General features: G+C 45.1%; 9 protein-coding genes across 9 annotated transcripts; 4 read left to right on the forward strand and 5 right to left on the reverse strand.

Annotated features, from left to right (window-relative positions):
* Nucleotides 1-343: 343 nt before the first annotated feature.
* Nucleotides 344-1,639, forward strand: SAMD00019534_078380 (hypothetical protein; the record flags this gene model as incomplete). Its single annotated transcript, XM_012896878.1, has 2 exons — nt 344-578; nt 747-1,639. Coding segments are annotated over 2 exons (1,128 nt in total), but the record flags the coding sequence as incomplete, so codon positions are not given.
* Nucleotides 1,640-1,899: 260 nt separating this feature from the next.
* On the reverse strand, nt 1,900-3,160 carry SAMD00019534_078390 (hypothetical protein; the record flags this gene model as incomplete). The annotated part of the gene is made up of 3 exons (XM_012896879.1): nt 1,900-2,137; nt 2,355-2,493; nt 3,127-3,160. The coding sequence occupies 3 exons, from the start codon at nt 3,158-3,160 to the stop codon at nt 1,900-1,902; spliced, it is 411 nt and encodes a 136-aa protein (XP_012752333.1).
* Nucleotides 3,161-3,248: 88 nt separating this feature from the next.
* Nucleotides 3,249-4,543, forward strand: SAMD00019534_078400 (hypothetical protein; the record flags this gene model as incomplete). The annotated part of the gene is made up of 3 exons (XM_012896880.1): nt 3,249-3,401; nt 3,460-3,797; nt 3,880-4,543. The coding sequence occupies 3 exons, from the start codon at nt 3,249-3,251 to the stop codon at nt 4,541-4,543; spliced, it is 1,155 nt and encodes a 384-aa protein (XP_012752334.1).
* A 1,141-nt stretch (nt 4,544-5,684) lies between these two features.
* Nucleotides 5,685-7,143, forward strand: SAMD00019534_078410 (hypothetical protein; the record flags this gene model as incomplete). Its single annotated transcript, XM_012896881.1, has 2 exons — nt 5,685-6,873; nt 6,941-7,143. The coding sequence occupies 2 exons, from the start codon at nt 5,685-5,687 to the stop codon at nt 7,141-7,143; spliced, it is 1,392 nt and encodes a 463-aa protein (XP_012752335.1).
* Nucleotides 7,144-8,774: 1,631 nt separating this feature from the next.
* Nucleotides 8,775-9,356, reverse strand: SAMD00019534_078420 (hypothetical protein; the record flags this gene model as incomplete). Its single annotated transcript, XM_012896882.1, has 2 exons — nt 8,775-9,176; nt 9,285-9,356. The coding sequence occupies 2 exons, from the start codon at nt 9,354-9,356 to the stop codon at nt 8,775-8,777; spliced, it is 474 nt and encodes a 157-aa protein (XP_012752336.1).
* Nucleotides 9,357-9,384: 28 nt separating this feature from the next.
* On the reverse strand, nt 9,385-9,844 carry SAMD00019534_078430 (hypothetical protein; the record flags this gene model as incomplete). Its single annotated transcript, XM_012896883.1, has 2 exons — nt 9,385-9,585; nt 9,668-9,844. 2 exons carry the CDS (start codon nt 9,842-9,844, stop codon nt 9,385-9,387), a joined length of 378 nt encoding a protein of 125 aa, XP_012752337.1.
* Nucleotides 9,845-11,383: 1,539 nt separating this feature from the next.
* SAMD00019534_078440 (hypothetical protein) lies at nt 11,384-15,442 on the forward strand (the record flags this gene model as incomplete). The annotated part of the gene is made up of 5 exons (XM_012896884.1): nt 11,384-11,597; nt 11,682-11,993; nt 12,164-12,918; nt 13,003-14,418; nt 14,735-15,442. The coding sequence occupies 5 exons, from the start codon at nt 11,384-11,386 to the stop codon at nt 15,440-15,442; spliced, it is 3,405 nt and encodes a 1,134-aa protein (XP_012752338.1).
* A 78-nt stretch (nt 15,443-15,520) lies between these two features.
* SAMD00019534_078450 (hypothetical protein) lies at nt 15,521-16,398 on the reverse strand (the record flags this gene model as incomplete). The annotated part of the gene is made up of 2 exons (XM_012896885.1): nt 15,521-16,097; nt 16,160-16,398. The coding sequence occupies 2 exons, from the start codon at nt 16,396-16,398 to the stop codon at nt 15,521-15,523; spliced, it is 816 nt and encodes a 271-aa protein (XP_012752339.1).
* A 1,368-nt stretch (nt 16,399-17,766) lies between these two features.
* Nucleotides 17,767-22,645, reverse strand: SAMD00019534_078460 (hypothetical protein; the record flags this gene model as incomplete). Its single annotated transcript, XM_012896886.1, has 3 exons — nt 17,767-18,545; nt 18,616-22,347; nt 22,432-22,645. 3 exons carry the CDS (start codon nt 22,643-22,645, stop codon nt 17,767-17,769), a joined length of 4,725 nt encoding a protein of 1,574 aa, XP_012752340.1.
* Between the last annotated feature and the right edge of the window lie 487 nt (nt 22,646-23,132).

Consider the following 23,132-nt stretch of genomic DNA (forward strand, 5'->3'; position numbering starts at 1 on the left):
GTGATTGACTCCACACACATAATCAACATTGTGTGTTTGTGTGTGTGATCGTTCCCCCAACACTCCTCCTACTTCTCACTCCATCATAATCAGTCAATCAATCAATCAATCAATCATAAACATATGATATAAGATCAAGTTGAGAATAGATAGAGATAGATAACATAGATAGAGATAGATAAATAGAGATATATATCACACAAGGTCAATCAACTCATTTCAACTCAGCTCAACTCATCAAGTTCGTCCCATCACAATAACATCCCATCAATCATCATTTTCTCGACCTTCCATCACTCCAACATCCATCTAATAATCATACATATATATTCATATAAATATAATGACAGCCAAACTATTATCCAATCAACTAAAGGGTTTGATGAATGACCCTGTTGAGGGATTCACAGTGGAGTTGGTAAATGAATCATCATTGTTTGAATGGAAGATATATTTGGAAGGTCCAAGAGACACCTATTACGAGGGAGGTGTCTTCCAACTCCTTCTAACCTTTCCCAAAGATTATCCAATGAGTCCACCATCACTCCGATTCCTATCAGACTTTTGGCATCCAAATGGTACGTGTCTTTGTTGTAACATATATTACATCGCGGTAACTGACACTTCCACCTCTGTCAACACGCGGAAACACACTTGGAAACACGGAAACACACACGGAAACACACGCGGAAACATACTTGGAAACACGGAAACACACGGAAACACAAATGGAAACATACATATAGTATATCAAAAGGAAGGCAAAGTTTGTATTAGTATATTACATCCACCAGGTGAAGATGTTATGAGTGGAGAACTACCTCAAGAGAGATGGTTACCAACACAAACAGTGTCAACGATTATACTAAGCGTCATGTCTATATTGAGCGACCCCAATTGCTCATCGCCTGCCAATGTCGACGCCAGTGTTGAATGGCGTCAGAACAGAGAGGCCTATAAGAAGCGCTGCGCCAAGCTGGTCGAGAAGGCCAACGCGCAGAAGCCTGCGCACATTGTCATCCCGCATCCAGACACCAACCCCGAGGAGCACAAGAAGTCGGTGGAGAAGATCAAGTTGGCCGAGCGCGGCATGGACATTGACTACTTTGACATGGAGGATGAAGAGTATCAGTTTGAGGAGGACGAGGCGCAGGATGACGATGACGACGAGGTGGAGGACTGCGACGACGATGAGATCTCAACAGAGGACGAGGAGGAGCAGGAGGTGGTCTCGCCAACTCCAGTAGTCGTGGACAAACCAATCTCAAACAGCAACAGTAACAACAGTAGCAGTAGTAATAGTGACATGCAGGAGGTACCCACTGGCGGAGCGACTACAAGTGGCAACACAGTGCCACGCGAACAATCTGATCTCATCGTTCATGTGGCCGCACAACCACAACCTCCACTTCAAGACAGTACCATAGTCAATGTAAATACAGCGCCAACAACTACAACCACATCATCTTCATCATCAACATCAACATCAAACGTAATTGTACCTCCAGTCGCAGCAGTCCAACTGGAACCTGTTGCCGCGCCTGTGGCGCCGGCAGTGGCGGCACCACCAGCACGTGGAGGTCTGGCAGAGTCCAGTCGCAACGTCAACCGGAAGAAGTCCAAGAAGTGTACCATTATGTAACATCCATCCATCCATTCATTCATTCAATCATACATTGTTAGTCCATATCCCATCCACAGTCAATCCAGCCAGCCAGCAACTCCTGGACGCCAAGTGATGCAACATAATAAACAGAAGGAGAGGTCGCGACGCGACATCTTGCCAACCAACGAGAAGAGATCTATTATTCCACCAAACTGTTGTCTGCTTTATTGGCAAGTCTTATTGAGCTATATTATAAGGGAATGAATGAAAGGAGATCATCATCACATCGCCGCTTAAGCCTTGACGGCAAAGGTGCGGGTGCGGAAGTGCTGGAGTTGCTTCAACACCTTGACTGGCTGGGCATTCTGCTGGGCGGAGGTCAAACGTCTGCGGATGGCTCTGGTTCTCTTCTTGCGGAGATCAGTTGGCAATCTGTTTCTTGGGGTGTCCTTGTAGTAAGCACGGAGCTGGTTCTTTCTCTGGGTGTTGAACACAGTCAAGACACGGGCAATTGACTTGCGAACGACCTTGCTATAATATTATAATGAATATGATTATAGTATCCAATGTTAATCATCCATCCATGTCGTGTGTTGTCTATCTCAATGCTCCCCTGTTGCTTCCTGTTGACATGTCGCCAAGACTTCGCCTCGATAGATGTGTTGTCTTCGCGTCGCTGTTTGATCCGTCGACTGAGCATCGACCAGTACTATACAGGGGAGATTGATTGAGTATGAGGGACACTTACATCTTGGCGAGCTTGCTTGGGGCAGCAGCCTTGACCTGACCGACTCTGAGGGTGGCAAGCTCAGTCTTGAGGGTTTGGAGCTGGCTGAGCAACTCTCCCTTCTTCTGCTTTCTAAGTTCGTAAGCCTTGATCTTCTCAGCTATATTGTATGATTGTTTGATTGAAGGTTAATATCCTATTCTGTCGTTAACTTGGTCAATCAATCAATCAATCATCATCTTCTCATCTGATATCCTCATCATGGAAATTGAATCGAAGTATCCATCCTGTCGCATTGTTGGTAATCTCCTCGTTGAATGACCAGTAGTCTGTAATCGCGTCATCGATAGATAGATTGACACCTACACATTGTTATAACAGAGGTAGTGGTTGTGTGTGGAACAATCGGTATGGGAACGACTTGATAACCAAGTTGGATATCAATGTGAGGTGGACTCGCGAGGAAGCATCACTCGACCTCCAACATCTCACACACTAACCAAAAAACTCGACTTTTTTAATTTAAATTGATTTAAATAAAAATCATCAACTCATCAGAAGTTCGATTTAATCAATCTATTCAATGAACCAAGATGATGATAAGTCAGGTGTGTTTGTTCACACGAACAGATATTTATTTATTATTCAAAGATAGAGATACGGATAAAGATACATAATAGTAATAATGTTCAAAGTTGGTGGTGGAAGTGGTGGCTTTAAGGCTGCACCAATGTCATTCCAAGTTGGACCAGTGATGTCAATCAACTTGGGTAATGCATCAGATTGGACATACAAAGGTGAAGGTGCTTGTAATGTAGTAGTATCATACAATGGTACAACAAATAATTTATTAGTATGTATATATGTCATCCATATACATTCAATCAATCACTTACTAATGTCATAACTGTGCAGATGGGTTGTGTACTTCGTTTGAGAAAGTCAACGGTTACAGATGAGGGTGTACAGGCACAACATGTTGTGGATGTTGATGCAGACCTCAAGGATAACAAGTTCCTCAATGATACAATGATGCCACTACTAGGTCGTAACTATGTTTATCCAGGTGTAAGTGATTGATTGATTGATTGAATGAATGAATGAATAACATTGATGAATACTTTAGAATATTACAACAATTAAGAAGGAGTTTGTTGTGGAGTTGAATGAACTTATTAGACCAATGAGACCGGCTCATCGTGTACATCTTGCGTTGGACTCATCAATTGGAAGGGCATTGTTTATACGTGATTTGACATTGTTGCCAAGGCCAAAGTTTGTCCCGAATGCTCCACTTGCAGCACCATCGAGCTGTATAACAGTGGAGATCAAACCAAAGTGTGGCTTTGTCCCATGCTCCAAGTACCTTAGCGACCAAACATCAGACATCAAATTGCACAACTGTCGCTACTGCATGCATCAGCAACTCAAGTTAAAGGATGGATCCATTCATCACATCAGCAGGTGAGTGAGCTTGAGCTGGAGCGAGTAGATCGATTGATTGAATGATTGAATGAATACTAACAGTCAGCTGCTTGATCATTAGTTACTGCCCACTCGACCTCTTTAGTGGCGATGCCGAGAGACAACGTAGAGCCATTCGCGCATTGATTGAATGCCCTCAGAACAACCTCAAGATATATAAGGATGGCCAACTGTTCTACACTGGCACACTTGGTGGCGGTGAGAAGGCTCGCAAGGACATACTCACATTGTTCCCCGATGAGCTGGTCGCCAGCCAGTCACACGACGACACAGCAGCCAGATTGGTCGAGACCGTGGTCACAATCCTTCAGAAGGAGAAGGATGTGCTGAACAACTTGTTGAAGGCACAGCAGTATGATGACATGGACATCGAGGCGATATACTATCTCTACACTCTGTTGTTGCAGAGACAACAACAAGACACATCGTCGCTGCCTAACAACTATGACGACTTGGATCGATTTGCAAGCTTGAAGGATATCACTAGTGAGGAGGCCGAGCGACACATTGAACGCTACCTCATTGCCACGACGGCCAAGGACTGCTCAATCATGATTGCATTCGCACCCGATGGAATCAATCATCAAGTAGCCGTTGTCGATTTGGATGCCAAGAAGCGTGCCTCAATCCCATCATACTTCACAACCGACCGCTCCATTGTCCAATACTTCAGGGGCAGCAGCAGTGGCACTGCTCATCAGCAATGTTCACTGGGTCGCATGTAATATTAATGCCAAGGGTGACTCGTTTGGTGATGATTCCAGCCTGACTTTATAAAGAGAATGATACAGTTGGTGGAGGAGATCGACCCCGACGTATATTTAAAGTTCAAGGTCAACAGAGTGATCAAGCAACCAATAGTGACAACTGCGTATTCCACGCAATGAAGTTCTTGTTGAATCGATATCGTGGCGTACCATTCATTCAAAGAGGCTAGTGGATACAGTGATGTGAGGAAGGAGGATGGGGAGTTGTGATTGCTGCCTCCTACTCATCTTGTCAACTTTATTCATTCAGATAACTTATGTGACCTCGCAAGCTTGCCATTGAAACGATAGAGCATCTCATTGCAGGCAATGATACCAAGCAGGTAGGGCACAGCTTGTCCAAACAGCGGATTCAATACATTGATATTGAATTTGAAGTAATAGGAGTAGTAGTAGTAGGGTCCTGGGATGGACAGATTGTCATTGTTGACATATAGCAAGAGAATGGAAAGAACAACGGCAGAGAATAGCAACAGATGTGATCTCCATCGAAGTTCCAAAGATAGCCGTATTGATCCTTTGAATAGATGTATCTCTTGTGCACCACCAGAGGTTGTTTCCTTGTGTCCTTTAGTTGCGCATTTTTTGATGTTGTAGCAACGCAATGATCGATAAAGAAGATAGACCAAGGTGATGATGAATGGATAGATCAATGCCAGATAGACCACATAGTTGTGGAAAGAGTCCTTCTGATGTTGATAGTAGTCTTGATAGAGTTGGCCTGGGGGATAGTATGCTAGCACAAATGCGATGAACTTCACTGTCAGGACGACACTTGCTATATAGAGATAGACAAGTATTCCTACTAATATATGATTGATAAAAAAAGATATCGACATGATTGAAATGAGGGATATGTGACGTGTTAATGATATAATATTCATTAATGACACACACATTCCAGGAATAAAGGGGTTTAATTAAATTAAATTAAATTCATTTTTTCATTTCCTCATGTTCCTTGTAAACATCTAATCAGGGAAAGCCATAGTTCAGAAAGACTTAAATACTAGTACTCTAGTATTTATCTCCATCAATTGAACAATTGTTCCACATAACATTTTCCAATATCCCCTATTCTTACCAAATATTATTATTAATGGACTCCACGTTAACGGTTGGAGAGGATCTCTCTTCATTTGTAGTCCAAGATAAATCCTACTTTATCTATCAAGTTGCCACCAATCAGGTCTTGGATGCCAAGCATGACTCTGGTACTCAGGCCTATCGCAATCCAAGAGGAGACTCTAACATTTACCAAAGGTGGAGCTTTAGGTTGGTTAATGGAACCTCTGACACCTATGTCATCAACCATACTGTCAACAACAATGTCCTGGACTCGGATGGTGAGGTCAAGGTGAGGACCGCCACTACAAACAATCCCTACCAACAATGGAAGTTACTTCCCATTGTTGAGGGAAGTAACTTCAACACCAACAAGTACTGGATCCAACAAGTTGCCACTGGAGAGGTGCTGGACTGTGGATCTGATGGTGCCAGGAGAAGACCATTGCAGGCGGACAACCTCTACCAACAGTGGCATTTTGTGGAGAGACCAGATGACTTCTACAACTTCTCCTACATTCGTCAGGTATCATCAAGGTTGTTGGTCACAGGAGACCTTAGTGGCTTGCTCAAATTGGATCCACCCAATATTGAGGGATTGCAGAGCTGGAGATTGGAACCAACTGGAGATGATCAGAACTCTTTTTTCATCTATCAAAAGAGTAGCTTCCAGGTGCTGGATCTTGGAACGTTTCCTCCTTTTCTTCGACTGACTCCTCGCAACGATTTCTCCTCTACTCAGCGATGGGTTGTCCGTCCAATTCTTCCAGATGCTCAGATCTTCAACATAATGAATGTCTCGAATGGAATGTTCCTCACCTCATCCGATGATCAATATCATCTGTTGTCCACTGGGATACTCAATGTCGCATCAACTTCACAGCAATGGCTCTTCCAAAAAGACAACTTACCAAACTATTTTCTTCCATTGGACCATGCATGGAAGACATATAGTGTTGAGGTTAGGAAATGGCTGGGAGATATCTTGTACCTCCGATCCTACAATCCCCTTACCATTGAGCAGGCTGGAATGCTCCTTGGTGTTGTCAATGGAAAGATTGCAGGTGTCAGATTGAAGGACAACGTTTGCGAGTATCTTAGTGACACCAATCAGACCACACAATACTCGTGGGTCTTTGCTCCTAACAATGCTATTCTTTACATGAGGATACCCAATGATAACAAGATGCCTGGATTTGTTGCTCATAGCCAACTTGGAGGTGGTATGTACTTGAAATCATATCAAATACAAATTAAGGATGTTATTATTAACAATTTGGACCCTCTTAGGCAAACCTGTATATTGTGCTGGAACATTCAAGATTGGAACCAATTCTCAATCATTGGAGTCAGTCCTGTTCAGTCTTGATGATCGCTCGGGACATTACCAGCCTTTGGGTCGAGAGTGTCTTCCTCCAGTTTTGGATTACCTGAACCTTTTAGGACTATACCATGAAGACATTCAATTGCTAACAACTCACAAGCTGAACTAACCAAGATTCATAAATTTTTCTTCCATTCATCAATTAAAGTTTATTTCTGTATAAAACAATACAATGAACCAGAGACTATTGATAGCATTCCTACTAGTAGTACCTATTATTCTCACATCAATTGACATGTGAAAGTGTCTCAGTATACAGATACAGAGTTTAAACAAGTTATAATGTAATATCAAGTGTAATGGTTGCATCAATATCATTCAATGATCAAGCTCATCAATGAGATGTACATCATTGATTTATCATTCGATAACAGTGACAATGAAGATCTCAGCTCAGTCCATGGACCGAATCGCATTGCCGAGCACTACTGTGTTGCTGGATCGAACACACTGGTGCAGGTATACCTCACCTCATTGAGGACGGATGATCGATCGACAGTTATCAATTGTTCAGAACTTGCTAGGGACCCTAGATATATCCATCAAACAATGTTCACGAGCAATCAATTAAATCGATCATTCAATCAATCAACAAGTGTATAGAAGTAAGTATCAGCAGCAGTTGTCTTTGATGTCTTGTGCTTCTTGGTCTGTGCACGAAGGCGCCAGCAGCAACAGCAGCAGTTGTCGTTGGGCCTTTGTCTTGGGCTTTTAGTTCTGTGTAGCAGCCTTTCTTTTGATTGCTGACTGATGCTGCTTCAGTTCACTCACGCTGCTCTATGAACTACAGGTGGAGGTTGTAGCTGGCGTGTTGGATTTGGTTGACAACCGACACTTTTTATTCGCCTGCTGCGTCCTCTTTGTGGAGGACGGAGACATCCTCTTCTTCGTTGGGTGTGTATCCACTTGCTGGTGGGTCATAAATGGAGCCATTAATGTGGTAGTCCAAGAAGGTCGTCAGGTGTCTGTCCACAACTGTATTGATTATGTGACTTGGTTGAGCATCCTCCAGATCGCTGATGATTGCTGCTTGTCCTGCTGCTACTGGATATCCTGTCCCAATGCTCGACAACATACTGGGCAAAGTAAATGGTCATCAGTCCACAACTCCAGTTGTCAGTTGGATCGGCTTCTAGTTGTGATGTAGCTCCAAATGCCTGCTGCTGCTGCTGGCGCCTTCGTTGTCAATAGCATTGTTGAATTGGTCAACAATCGATGTGGCCATTGCCAAATGATGTTTCCAAACCAACGAATCACAGCCTTGGATTGTTGATGGCCAATGAGGACGGAGTGATGATGACCTCCGCTCAAGATCGTAATGATGTAGTTGTTGTTGCTTTTGTTACTACATCAATTGATTGATCGGACTGTTGGTGTTGCTTATTGTTGTTGTTGTTGTTGTTGTTACTGCTGCCGTTGAAGATGGTTTCAATTTCCATCTCCTCAATAAGTGTCGTATCTTGCTGCTTTTGTGATGAGTGTGACCAGTCATCCAACGCTTTAGATTGTTCACTACATCTCGGCAACTTGGTGGTTGCTCCGTTGTCCCAATATCAACAATGTTGTATCGGATGTTGCTGTAGCCACTTGCATTCAGCCCAGAAGTGATGGCAGTGTCGATCACAACAGCACTAATACCTTCTCTCCTCTTGATTGCGTCTAACACTACAAAAAAGGTCAAGCAAGTGTCAGTGTCTTTTACCATTGTCACATAAAAGCGTTGACAAATGTACACTTCTGTTACTTACATGTCTCTCTAACCATTGGCAGGTTGACTATGGATATTGGAGAGACATACGACTTGATCAAGTCCTCAGGACTTACGCAAATTGGTGATATCTCGACAGGGCAGCCCCAAGGGGCAAATACCCTCTTGCGATCAATCAGAGGATAGGTCCTGCCTGTATGCTTGCCCTTCAAGACCCTCACCCTTGTGGTCTGTTTGCCATTAGCAGCAGTCGTGTTCACCAATCTTGAACGGAAGTAGTAGTTTGTTGTTGGCTCGTTGAGCAGGCACTCCAGCCTATATGCAACAAATTCCTCTCTAATGGTCTTGCATTCACTGATGATGTTGGGGATGATGTCCTTGACAATGTAGTTAATCTTTTCCGCCAGGAAGAGGTCCTTCCTCCTCTTACCGTTCTTGATGATGGTAAACAAAGTGGGTAGGGAGAGTAATAGAACAACACCGGTTAGTAACATCATTCTCGATCAAGTGACTGGCAAGGATGTAGACAATGAATGACTTACCTGAAACGCACTGTATGTCTTGTTAACAGGATCATATGCATTGATTTCACCTGTCCACCAACTCTGGCTCATATCTCCTCCCTCTGCTGGAGATCCAGGTTCAGGCGAGCAGCACCCTCTGGACGATATTGCTTGAATATGTGGGTATAGGTCGTGGGAAGAGTGTTGTATAGAGACTCTTGTACTGATTTCCAGGTTTCTCACAGAGTATCCTCCACTGGTAGTCCTTGATCTCGAGCTTGTGATCGAGTAGCATCACGATCAGCTTATGAATCATTGCCCAGAGGTTCTCCACTTTGACCTGTTGTTGTTATTGTTTGTTAGTCACTGATTGCCTGGCAGTGGACCACAGCCCTCATTCATTCAATCAATGTATGACTTACTCTCACTTGGTTGTTATCGATTACACTGGTGAGTGCAATCGTGCCATCTTCTTCCTTCTTGACCATGGCTGCGACCATATGAAGGACATGAGCATAGGTGGCTAGACTGAACTTGAACTCCAAAGGAATTGGTACTAACTCATCATTCTTGCCCTTCCATTCTGTGTCGACTGGCATAATCTTCAGAGTGCATCGACTGACCAAAAGGTCCTCGATTGTCTGGACAAGTTCGAGTTTTGCCTGCTCTGCTGCTGCTTCATCACCATTGTCGATAATGTCAGACGACTGCACCACATCATGACACTACTCTCATCACCAGAGATGTCTGATTCGTCATTAGAATAGTCATTGTCAAGGTCATCTTCATTGGCAACCTCCTCATCGTCTCGCTCTGTATAGCCCTCGTCGTCCAAGTCATTGATGAGAGCCTCGAGGCTGCATCATCATCATCAGTGAGGATGTTGCCTGTCACATACTTGAGGAAAAGCTTAAACGAATTCTTAACAACACCTGGAATACAGTGCTGTATCATTGGATAATGGAGAGGTAAGTTGTCGGCGTTGTAGCAGTGTGGGTGAAGTGACATCATCATAACTTACAATCAGGTCTGGCGCATAATCAATGATCTTGGAGATCTTGGTATTGTATTTTGTCAGGCGTGATATCCATGTACATGTACTTGGCCATGGACCATGTCATTGATATCTCTTGGAAGGAAATCAATCTCTTTGCCTCTTGTTGAGCTGTGAGCAATTTGACTGCACTACTAGACTGTTGAGTGGACCATCATCATGGCTTCAGAAGCAACAGACAACAATACATCGAGCCTGAGGGAGCACGAGTGTCACCCTCTCTGCCTCCATCTCTGTTGCCGCAGATCAAAGGTTTGGTAGGTCCCGACGGTGATCGACTCACATATATTATTGACCAAAATCTCATCCCATTGCTGGGCCTACACTCTTGTTGTTGAGTGCCAACAAGAATTAATGGCTGACTCGAAGGTTTCACATCAGGTGGATGCCAGCCAGTCGACTGTTTGTTGTTGTTGTTGGCTGACTACTAGATACTTGAAGTGGCTGACTGCTTGATGGTACTGTTGGTGCTGCCTTTGCTATTGTTTCCAACATTCAAGTCAAGATGAACATTGATCAAGTTTGAAATGGAATACCTTGTCATCTCATGATGAAAAAGTTGTCTATGTGTATGTATCTCTATCTTGTGTTTTATTACAAATGAGATAAAGGTCTGTGACAGGGGGACAAAAGCAGGTCTTATACATTACAAAAAAGTAATAAATTAAATTAAATTAAATTAAATATACCCTTCCGACAGAGTTGGCAACAAATATTCAACAATTTGGTCAATCTTTCAATCATCATTGATAGAAGACGACGAAGTCTTAAAGTGTCAATTTCAAATAAATATGATCAAGATCCATCTATGTCCATACTAGAGACACTCAATTCCTACAACAACATTGATTTCTATTGTTTTCAATTGAAATATGCCTAAGACAACATATTTATTATTTGATTTTGATTGATTTCAAAAAAAAGTTCAGTTGTCGCGCCAAAATTTGAATTCAAATAGTTTCAAACGGTAAATTTATTGAACATGTCGTGAGCTGATGGGTATTACTCGACCAACATTTGATCAAGTCCAATCAATCAAACTTGTACATATAGGTTAGAGAAAGAGAGAGAGAGAAAGAGAGATATGATTAGTGGATCAGCTATACATAAAGAGCTGAACAAGGCTAATGAGAAGAAGGTCCAGAATGTACAGGTGTTTGTAAGAGTCCGACCCCTGTCACTATTGGAGCTCGCCAGTAAAGAGGCATTGCCACTCGATTGGTCCACAGACAAAGATCTAGTATGCAACTACAAAGGAATATCAAGAACATATCAATTCGATCATATATTCCCTCCAGGTATGTTCAACAACATTCAAGTTTGATTGATTGATTGATTGATCACTTCACTAACATGTGACCACGACTCATTCATTCATTTAGACTCGAAACAACAGGACTTGTTCGAGGTATCAGTACGCCCGATTGCGGATGAGGTGTTGAGTGGATTCAATGGAACGATATTCGTTTATGGACAGACTGGTACTGGAAAGACTTATACGATGGAGGGAAAGATGGATCAGCCAGAGGAGAATGGTATAATACCTAGGACTGTTGATTATATCTTTCAGACTTTGGAGAAGGCTGGCAATGATTACAACGTTCGATGTTCACATCTAGAAATATACAAAGAAGAGATATACGATCTTTTAACATGTAACAATCAGAATGAGAACAAGGCCCTCAACGTTTATGGTATGTGGCACACTCGATCACTCGATCACTCGGTCACTGGAATAATTCCAATCACTCAATCACTCAATCATTCAATCACTTTCACTCGCTGGATTGATTCCAATCGTACTCAACCGTCACTCAATCACTCCCCGATCAATCAATCACTAACACTTACTCACACATGACAGATGGAAAGGTCCAGGACCTGGAAGAAGTGGTCGTCAATGATACCAAGTCAATATTGTCAGTGCTGTCAAAGAGTTGCAAGAGACGACAGACGGCAGAGACACAGTATAACAAACATTCAAGTAGGTCACATTGTATATTCACTATAACGGTCAATGTGAAGGAGACGACTTTGGGAGGCGAAGACTTGATCAAGATCGGCAAGCTCAATCTGGTCGATCTTGCTGGTTCGGAGAACGCCCAGAAGAGTGGCACTAGCGAGCGACTGCGCGAAGCCGCAGTCATCAATCAAAGTCTTTTGACGTTGGGTCGTGTGATCACGGCACTGACGTCCGAGGGCCAAGGACACATTCCATACCGCGACAGCAAGTTGACACGTCTTCTGCAGGACTCACTCGGAGGCAAGACCAAGACATCCATCATTGCCACTGTGTCGCCATCCGCACTCAACCTAGAGGAGACAGTCAACACGCTGGACTACGCGCTCAAGGCCAAGTCCATCAAGAACACGCCAACAATCAATCAGCGCATGTCCAAGAACTCATTGTTGAAGGAGCAGAGCGCAGAGATTGCTAGACTGAAGCAACTGTTGCAGTCGGCCTACGACAAGAATGGTGTCTACCTCTCAAAAGACGTGTACCATGATATGGAGGCCAAGATTGAGTCACAGCGCGAACTGATCGAATCACAGGAACTGCAACTTCATGCCGAGAAGACCGAGTTGGAGCTACTCAAGAAGCAGTTGGCCACACAAATTGTAAGTTGGAGCCATTCCACTCACTCAATCAATCAATCAATCATGGACACTCACTTACCCATCCATCTCAACGCACACAACTAGACAATGGGCACACGAGTGGAAAAAGAGTTGACGAGACTGAAGCGCGACCAACAGGAACATTTGGAGAACTGCAAGAGTGATGATACTAATCTGCGAGCAACATTGAGTTCGGCTGTGGACGACCTGCACGCCATGCATTCAAAGTTGGACGCAGCCAAGACGGTCGAGTTAGAGAATGCGATGGCGCTCGAGAGTGCCAAGATGCAACTCGAGTCCACAGTGTCAGAGATGCTCGCCAGTAGCCGCGAGGCCGCCAGCACCAATGTCCAATTCCTCGACACACTCAAAGAACACTTTGCCAAGCTGCAGGACCTCCAGGCCCACGACAACGATGGTGTTGCACGCCAGCTCGAAGACATGTGCCAGCTCATTGCGCTCAGCTATGGCACGCTGTCAAACATCTCTGACTCACTACAGAACACCAATGTGCCCATGTCCAAGATCACGTTTGAGGTCGACACACTGGCCACCGCGCTGGACAAGGCTGTTGGTGACCTGAAGATCGTGGCCAGCACTACCATCACTGGACTTGGCGCGCGCTTTGCCAAACACACTGAGCGCATGGCCCTAGAGATTGAGAAGTGCATCGCCATGGTGGACCAGGGCTTGGCCGACACAAGTACACAAGAGGACGCTCAGCAACAGCAGCACAAGAACATTGATCGCATCACCCAGCTGATTGATCAATATATCCAGGACAGGACACAGTTCATCGAGGTGCAGCGCGAAGAACAGAGCAAGCTGAGCGCCAAGAGACAGGAGCAGAGGGCGGCGGCCGAGCGCAAGTTCACAGCCAAGCTCACACAGTTCATCACACAACATTGCTCCAAGATGAATGAAGAGTTTGAGGAGAGCGACCAGCGACTCACTGAACAGCTCAATCACTTTGCTTCGGACTTTGATGGTGTGTCGGAGCAGTTGCATGCCTCGATCCAGGCGGCCAAGCAGGTGTCCATGGACAACAGCACTGGCCAACTCAGCACATTGATGGCCCACGAAGTGAAGGCTCACCTGCAGACCTTGGGCACAGAGCTGACGAGTCAGCAAGACGGTGACTTGGACAGCGACGTCAAGGAGAGCAATCAGCGCTTGGACAAGGCGTGCAAGAAACATCTGTCGGCCACGGCCAAGATCAAGGGTCAGCTGGCGGGCCGCGTCACATCGGCATTGACAGTGATCAACCAATCGCTCAATGATCAGCAGACCATCATCGATGAGTTGCGCTCTGCCGAGAAGTCGGCCAAGGCAATCACACCGGCGATGGCCAAGTCCACCGATCGTCTCATGGGATACCTCGGCTCGTCCAACGAGTTGATCGACAAGCAATACCAATCTGCCATGAACATTCTGGAGGGTGCCACATCAGACAACAAATGTAACATAATCAATCAAATACCAAAGTTACTCAAGACCAAGGTATGTATCATCAATGTGTGGACCTGGAATGATCCCCAAGACTCACATATATCACATCTGTAGCGAATGGAAACAACTGGAAAGACTCCATTGAGACGTGAGTTTGCACCTCCACCACCTCGTGAGATTATAGAGAGTCCACCATCAGAGGACTCTGTCATGTTGGAGAAGGAGGACGAGGTTGTAGAGGATGCACCATCATCAGATGTAGCCATCAATGATGAGCAAGAGGTGCTTAAAACATCTGGCCACCGACATGTCACCTCATCCACATCCACATCCACAGCCACTATTCCAAGTCCATTCCAACAMACAGTCAACACTTTTGTCATCGATCAACAGTAGTCCATTTGTACAAAACAGTCCTTTCATGTTCAGTGCTGGCACCATTGGCAGCACAGCTCGAAACTCATTGATCCAACATACAACACCCAGCAAAGTGGCGGCAACGACAACAACTACAACAACGACGACGACTTCGACAACGAACAGTCCATTAGTTGGACAATCCACCACCACTGGATCACCCTTTAAACCTCTAAAGAGAAAGAATATGACATCGTCAAGACCACCCTCAGCCTTGAGGAATCACACCACATCTAGCAAGTTGGATGAGAGCAGTGAGACTGGCAGCATTGATCTCAGTCCCAAGTCATCACAGCCACTCAAGAGAGTCAAGGTATCACCTGTTGCCTCGTCCAACACCACATCGGTCACTTCAAGAAAGCCACTGGTGAGTTCAACCAGTCAGCTAGTGCCCCCACCATCAACAACATCATCATCATCATCAACATCAGCAGCAGCAGCAGCACCTAATAGTTCTGTTGCCAAGAGGACTACTTCAGGCGGCGCCACAGTCATCAAGAAGAAGTCATTGTCTGTAGCGACCAGTGGCAGTCGGACCACCAAGTCTGGTCCTTCCGGAGGCAAGGTCTCAATCAGCAGCGGCAAGACAAAAATAAGCAGCAAGGACAAAGAGAACACAATGTTCTTGTCCAACTTCACCTTTGGGCCTGCCAAGTAAAGTAATAAATAATAATAATAGCAATATTTGTTTATTAATGGACGGGTCCACAATGTCGGTGATGGAGTTGGATGTCGGCTAGTTGCTGTCGAATCCCTCCCTTAGTCCATGGGAAATCCAGAAGAGCAACTTGTGGATGGGGTCGGACAGCTTGAAGGTCTCGTAATGGTGCTGGGTATTCTTGACATTCTCGTAGACCAGCTTCTGCTCCATCTTTGTTGAATAGTTACGCTTGATGAATGACTTGACCAACGATCCACCAATCAACCAATTATAATTCTTCATCGTCAACAATAGTATAACCTCTCGGATATAATGCTCAACTTCAAACACTTGATTCTCTCGTATGTTGATGATTGCCAAGTCTGCACATCTCTTCTCAATGTTCAACTTCTCCTCCATTCTATTCCAATGATATGATTTGATACCAAACATATTGTTCTTTGGGCTAACCCTTGAGATGATACCCTTCATCACTAATTGTTGGCCAACCATATTGAGGACCCTCTTCTCATTTGCAAAGTAGAATCCACGTGATAGCCTGTTCAAGGTTTCACCAATTGATCGGTTTGGCTTGGCCTTTATCTTCTCCAGGACAAAGTTGAGGAATGGATCCTCCATCGGCCTTTGGTCCAGGACATTCAAGTTAACAGAGCTGGAAATATTGAGTTAGTATTTATGGTCACGGAACTATTCCATTAATTAATCGAAACTTACTATAAGTTTGAGAAAGTAGTCTTCTTGGGACGTTCAATTCCAATTTTGCCTTTGAGGAGTAGGTCTGCAATGGCAACACCAAAGAATCCAATGAATAATGGTATACTACTTGATGTAATCTTGCACTTTTGCTCATCCAACAACAAAAGGAAGAATTCCTCTGGAAGTGTTAACTTGCGATCTTGGACAACCTCAGTCCAAGTATTCTCATTATTGCATTGTAATAATGATTCGTTCATATTATTATTATAATTATTATTTCTGTATAAGAGGTATTTGATTATTGTGACTGACTATTAGTAGGGACAATAATTAAAGATATTTTGGAAATTGATTTATAACTATTGGTCGTACAATGGATGGAGTACTGAGTAGTCAGGGAAGGGAAGTGAAGCAAGAATATACTTTAAAGGTAGTATCTGGGCCACCACACTTTAAAGAGAAGACAAGATGATCTGATAACTTAGTATAGAATGGTTATCAATTTATCATTACTGCACCATCTCGCTCACACGCTGATAATTCACACACATACCAACACACTCTCACACAATGAGATAGATTCATTCGGCAGTGATTGTGTGTGAGTGTGGTGTGATGATTATGGACATATCGGAACTCTAAGATATACTCCCACACTCTGTCGTCCAGTCTATAACAATGAAGATGAAGATGATCGAATGAATGAATGTATTATGATGTTATTCTGAGTTTCTGAATGAATCTTTATTTTAGGTTGTAATAATACTTCCATAGTTAGTGGTAGATGATGTAGATGTTCTTAAGTATGGATTTGATTGTGATATCAATCTATTGTGATAATAATTGATACATAATAATAATCCACCTATTAATGCTATAACACTACCAATTATTAACATTGTGAATTGTGTTGTTAACTCTGGTGCTACATGAGTATTATTGTTTTGGATTAGTTTTGTATTATTCTATCCAAATGAACTTTAATTCTACTTACAACATCGATCACATGGTATTATTGTTAAATTACTATTATTAATAATTATATCGATATATATATTTGGATCTATTCCATCATTATTATTATAAGAATTACTATTTAGATGTTTTGTACCATTATAACATAAATAATCTTTGGCAAAGTTACTTATGTATACTTTATGACAACGATATAGACCATGATCATCTTGTATTAATGGTCTTTGACAACATATAGATGGTGGTGCATGTTTACATTGTACAACATCAAGTTGACAAAACCCTAATATTAATATTAAAATTAGACCTAGTCCTCTTCTTCTTTGTCTAAAATGTGAAGTTATATATTTACATGTATACATTATATATAAATATATGGGCTATAGTATATATAACAAACAATCAATCATTCATCTATATCTACCCATCAATCAAACACAAATCCAGATTGATTGATTGAATAAATGATGAGTGAGTGTGTGCGAGTGTGCCATCCAATCAAATCAAACATCGGATTGTGTGTGTGGTCGAAGCAATGATTGAGAACCAGGAAGGGGGGCTAGTCGAGGGCGAAGGAGGAGGGCTGAGGAATAAGTAGCCACACTCATTCAAAGAGGGGTACAATGCATATACAAGTTGTGTGCTGCTATTTAGTAATCTCTGCCTTGGAGGTTACAGTTGCTAAGGTACTTCTCTTCGAGACAGTGTGATATCCAATTGCTCCATAACTCTTGTAGGTTGTGATCGTTGCGATACAGTGGCTTGCCTCGGTCCAGATTGCTGTCGGGCTCACCATAATGATCGAGAAAGGCATTGTTTACAACGGTTTTGCGGTGATCCCTGATGAGCACGACGTTGGGATTCTTGGTCTCGAGGAAGACGCCAATCTTGTAGATGCCACACACATTGATATGGTTGGTGCTCTCGTTGGCCGAGTTGACGAGACAGCATGCCGAGCCATCGATACATATCAGATGGCCGCACAGCAGACAGATCGCACTCTTTGTCGGCACCTGCTTGCAGTTGTTGCACGGCACGTTGATGTGTTTGATAAAGAACTCGTGGTAGGTGTTGGGCAGGTCGATAAAGGTGGGGCGGCGTGGCTCCATGATGAAGAATGGTGTCTGTGACTTCTCCAATCGATTGATCCATGCACTGTGCAGTGGTGCCTTGCGCTGTCGATTGACCAATGCCTGTAATGATGTGATGCCTAGATTGGCAAACAACTTGTCCTTTGTAATCAGGTCTGTCTTTGTCAAATGAGTGATCTTTGATAGCATTGCATGTTGTGCCAGGCATAGGCATCGCAAGAATGGTGCAATATCCCTGATCAAGTCCGCGTAGAACACTGTGCTCTCCTCTCCACCTGTCTGCAAGCCATCCAAGTACTCTGCGACCAACTGTTGAAGCGATACCTTCTTCTTTTTCTCTGATTGATTGATTGATATAGTGAGTTTGTTAGTCAATGGACGTGACTGGATGAGTTACAACACACATACCTAAGTTGGAGTACATCTTGGTGATGATGAACTGAGTGATAAAGACGTCGAGTGATAGGTTGGTGATGATGTCAATGTCATGGTTGTTGGGGGAGTCGATGAGGTAGAGGAAGAGGACGTAGGAGCTGAAGGGGTCGATCGAGAGGATGGACTCGGTCATGCCCTTGAACAACTCGATTGTGCACTCTCTGTACTTGCTCTCCTTGTGTAGATGAATGTGATCCTTGAATAGTCTGTACATGGCTTTGATAGTGACAATGTCGCGCGAATATACATCCTGGCCAATGCAGAACTGTGGAGGCTGGTCGGGCTCGGCAGCGGCCGCACTGCCCTGTATCTCTCGCGTGGCAATCTCGAGGAACTCGATGTTCCTCGCCGTCAACTGTGCCAGGAAGTAGGGTGAGATCGTGTCGCCGCTGCCACCCTTGAACGCGATCTTGTTGAGCTCGTTGAAGAAGAATAGATTTCGATTGCTGTTGTTGCTGTTGCTGCGTGATGTATGAGAAGACAATGTTGAATGTTGTGAACTCTGTGTATGTGTCTTGCCCTTCATCTGTGCGCTGAACCATTGTGCAAGTTGACTCTTGTTGGCCTCGCCACCATCCACGCCATCATCATTGTTGTTGGTGGAGGCAGAACTTGTGGACCTTTGCGCCACGGGCGACATTGATTGTGTTGGAACTTCCTGCGCTGCAGCGGGCTGCTCCATGATTGGGATGATGATGTTTGATATCCTCCTGCACATGGGACACAGGAACTCGCCATTGAGTGGTCGCACAAACTGGTTGCCCTCGAAGCTGTCGTGGTGCGACGCCTTGTATATCAGGGTCTGCGAGTAGGTGTCAAAGCACTCGCTGTGAATGTAATGACCACATCCGCGCAGGTGTAGCGATGATGTGTAGTTGAGGATATCGACCTGCGACTTCTGGTTGGGGAATGAGATGTACTTGAGGTAGTCTTTGCAGTGCTTCTTGAGCTTGGGCGGGAGGTTGGCCAGCACGGGTATCTTGGAGAAGGTGGAGAGCGTCGACAGCTGGTACAACGCGATCATGCACAGCGGGTCTGTGTCGCTGCACTGTCCCTTCAGACACAGCACGCACGTGTCCTCGTCGTTGGACTCCGTGTCGTCGTACTCTGTCGATGCGGCATTCTGCAAGAACTTGTTCTGTTGCTGAGTGAGTCGCGCCATGATCTCGGCCTGGCGCTTCTTGGCCTTGAGCTTCATGTCGGAGATCTTGTCGTCATCGTGAATGCCCTGCGCCTGCTTGAAAGAGGGGTGTTGCGCCACGATCTCCTCCTGGATGTCCACGTGGTACTGGTAGAGCAGGTCGATGACTGTCCCGATGAGGTCCTTCTTGTCGACAAAGTACTTCTCCTCGCTGCCAATGCGCATGATGTCCAGCAGCACCTCAAAGGTGCAGGTCGACTTGTTAAAGCCCACCCTGTAGCGCTGCATGATGCACAGCACTGCGTTGCCATGGTTGGCCACATTGTCGCGCGGCTTCATCAGTGTCGCCCATGGCAGCGTGTCTAGACGCGGCCCGCTCGGATGTGTGAGCGCCAGGACCAAAAGATAGAGGCACTCATTCATCGCAAAGAACACCTCGGGTGTCTCTGCTGCCAATGGTCTGTGAGTGGTGCTGTTGGCAGAGGTATTGGAGAAGTGTTGCTCGACAAACTGATTGAGCAGCAGAAGTATAGTGTGATGGAGGTTGTCATTGTGTATCAGCGCGCCAAACGGTTCCTTCCAGGCGGTTAGTGGCTGTAGCGCGGGCGGCAGTGGCAATGAGGTGGGATTGGGCAACTTCTGCGCACCCTTGTACTCGTAGTACGAGCCCAACGCCTCCTCGACGTTGAGCAATGTGTACAGCGGGTAGTAAGGGTTGAACTGGCGCCAGTACTGCGTCTTGATCTTGTAGACTGCAGGCTGGTCGCCCGATGCCGACTGCACGTCGGCTACCTGCGCCAGCTGCTCATCAAACAGGTGGCGCTTGTCCAGGTGCATCATTGTGTACTCGATCTTGCTGTGCGTCTTGCTGTGTGGGTAGAGGTGATGCGCCAGGCAGTTGTTAACATAGTCCACGGGCGCCATAACTGACGAGCGCTCCTGGTACAACTGAATGATGAACTTGAGGAACTGGTGATAGCGGTGATCGTTCTGTTGCAACTCGGACGCGGACTTGGTCCGCGCCACAGATGCAGGCATGAACGCTGCAAACTCCTTTGAGCAAAAGATGACAAACTGGTTCATATCGACCACGGATGCGATGGTCTGAATCAGGGACAGGTCGCCCTCGAGAAGAAGCTGGCAGTAGACGTAGGCCTTGCGTCGCATCGTGCTGTCATTGTTGCGCACCCAGTAGCCGTTATTGACCTGGTGCACGTAGACCTGGCACAGAACAAATGGATAGATGACCTTGAACAGGTTGACAGACTGTGGCAGCAGCTGACGGCTGCGAACAATCTCGTGGTCCTTGTGCAGATCGATAGTGCGCTGTACCACCAGCATGTAGAAGCGGAACAGAGGGTTGATAAGAGATACGCTGGCGGTGGCCTCGAACAAGTCGGTGTTAGAGACGTCGACGCCGTGGTAGCAGCCGATGAAGTTGCCTGTGACTGCGCTGCCCATGAAGTTGGTGATGTAGTCGATGAGCCCCAGCAAGTCGTCCAGCGGCGTGTCGACGCCAATCGACTCGACCATTTCGATGAAGATCTCGCGCAACTCAATCTCTAGCTGCAGTGCAAACACCCAGTCCTCCTTGTCGTACTCTATGTGCTGGTGTCGCATGCGCGTCATCTGGTCCAGGCCCTGCGTCTGCTTGAGCACCTTGAGGAACTTGAGCAGCAGCGACCGCTTCTCAAACAGCACAAAGTGGTAGAGCGTGGGCAGCTGCAGAATGGCCTTGATGTCGCCAATGGTCGTCAAGTGCGACTTGCCAATCTCGGACATTGTGCTGAGTTGCTGCTGCAAGAGGTCCAGCGTGATGTCGATGAAAGAGGGTGTGTAGTCGCGTGAGAATGGCAGTGTGATCGAAGCGATCGAGAAGATCTGTGGCGAAAAGCGGATGATTGAGTCGATTGCGTGCTCAGAGAGCTGCGCGTACACCTGTGCATAGATGCGCGCAAAGCCAAACTTGAACGTGCTCTCGCACAGCAGGTACAGCACGAGGTAGATGAGCTTGTTGTGCACGGGGCCCGTCACCAGCAGCAGCTGGGCGAGCGGCGGCCGGAACCATTGCTCCGGCAGGCAGTACTGCACCACGTCGTCGCGCTGCGTGAACCGCAGAGGCTGGGCGCGCTTGACGTCCAGCGCGCTCGGGTCCAGCGTCAAGTAGCACAGCTCCTCCGAGATGACGTGCGATATCGCGTGGCCATCCTTTGAGATGGTTTCGATCCAGGTGAGCAGCTCCAGCGAGTAAGATTCGATGAGCTGCGAGGGCAGCTGGCAGGCGTTGATGTTGGCCTCCTTGATAGCGTGGCGATGCCGATTGTTCAGTTCGAGAATGAGTGATAGTATACATCGGACGACCAGATGCGCTGATATCAAGTTGGACTGCTTCATATTCTTGGTTGGGCTCTCCATCTGCTCGGAATGTGAGTGTTGATTGCAGAACCCTGACTCTTTCCAACATCCAACCAATCCACAATCGCATGAACCTCCATAAGATGAGAAGCTTGTCGTGTAATCATGTCCCTCACGTTCATGTGGACCATTAGCAAAGCATTCATAACCTAGATTGAAGTGAATGATCGGATTGATTGATTGAATGAGTGATCGGATTGAATGAAAGAGGGGATTGGTGATCAATCACATACATATTGAACTGTTCACGGATAGTGCACAGGTCTTGCATCGATAGAACATGGTGTTTCCGCCCCATACTTTGTGACAGGCTCGTTGTTTGGATAGTGATGAAAAGTATTGACGTACGGCATCAAAGTCTGTGGAGAGGTAGAAGACCAAGTTGATCTTCTCCAAGAATGTCTTGATTGTAATCTGATTATGTATCAACTGTGCCTTCAAATACATCAACAACTCTAAACAAACTTGTGGATTGTCCAACACTGCCTCCAAAAGTTCATTATTCTTTCGTTTCAGTATTGACTTGATCAAAACATTATTATTATTGTTATTATGATTACTATGATTGTTATCTTGTGTTGGTGAACCTATCTGTTGTTGTTGTTGTTGATTATCTGTATTGTCATGGTTGTCATTTCTTTCTTTGTTTGATTTTGTTGTGATATTACCCATACTATATCTTATAACTTATTATTAATAACTATTTACATACATGTACAAATTATAACTACTAATATGTATCTCTAACTATCTAACTATCTTTACAAGGTGTAGTTGAATAAAAGAACTAAAGACAGAACAGACTTGTGTGTGTTTTATTGTGAAGTTGACCACAATGTTCATTTGGGGTCGCGACTTACATGAATGGAGTCCGTCTTCACGAACACCAACCCACACTCAAACACACACTTACACACTTCGCGCGAGTTGAACT

This window comes from Acytostelium subglobosum (assembly GCF_000787575.1).
Source record: "Acytostelium subglobosum LB1 DNA, scaffold: scaffold16, whole genome shotgun sequence".
Taxonomy (NCBI): Eukaryota; Evosea; class Eumycetozoa; order Acytosteliales; family Acytosteliaceae; genus Acytostelium; species Acytostelium subglobosum.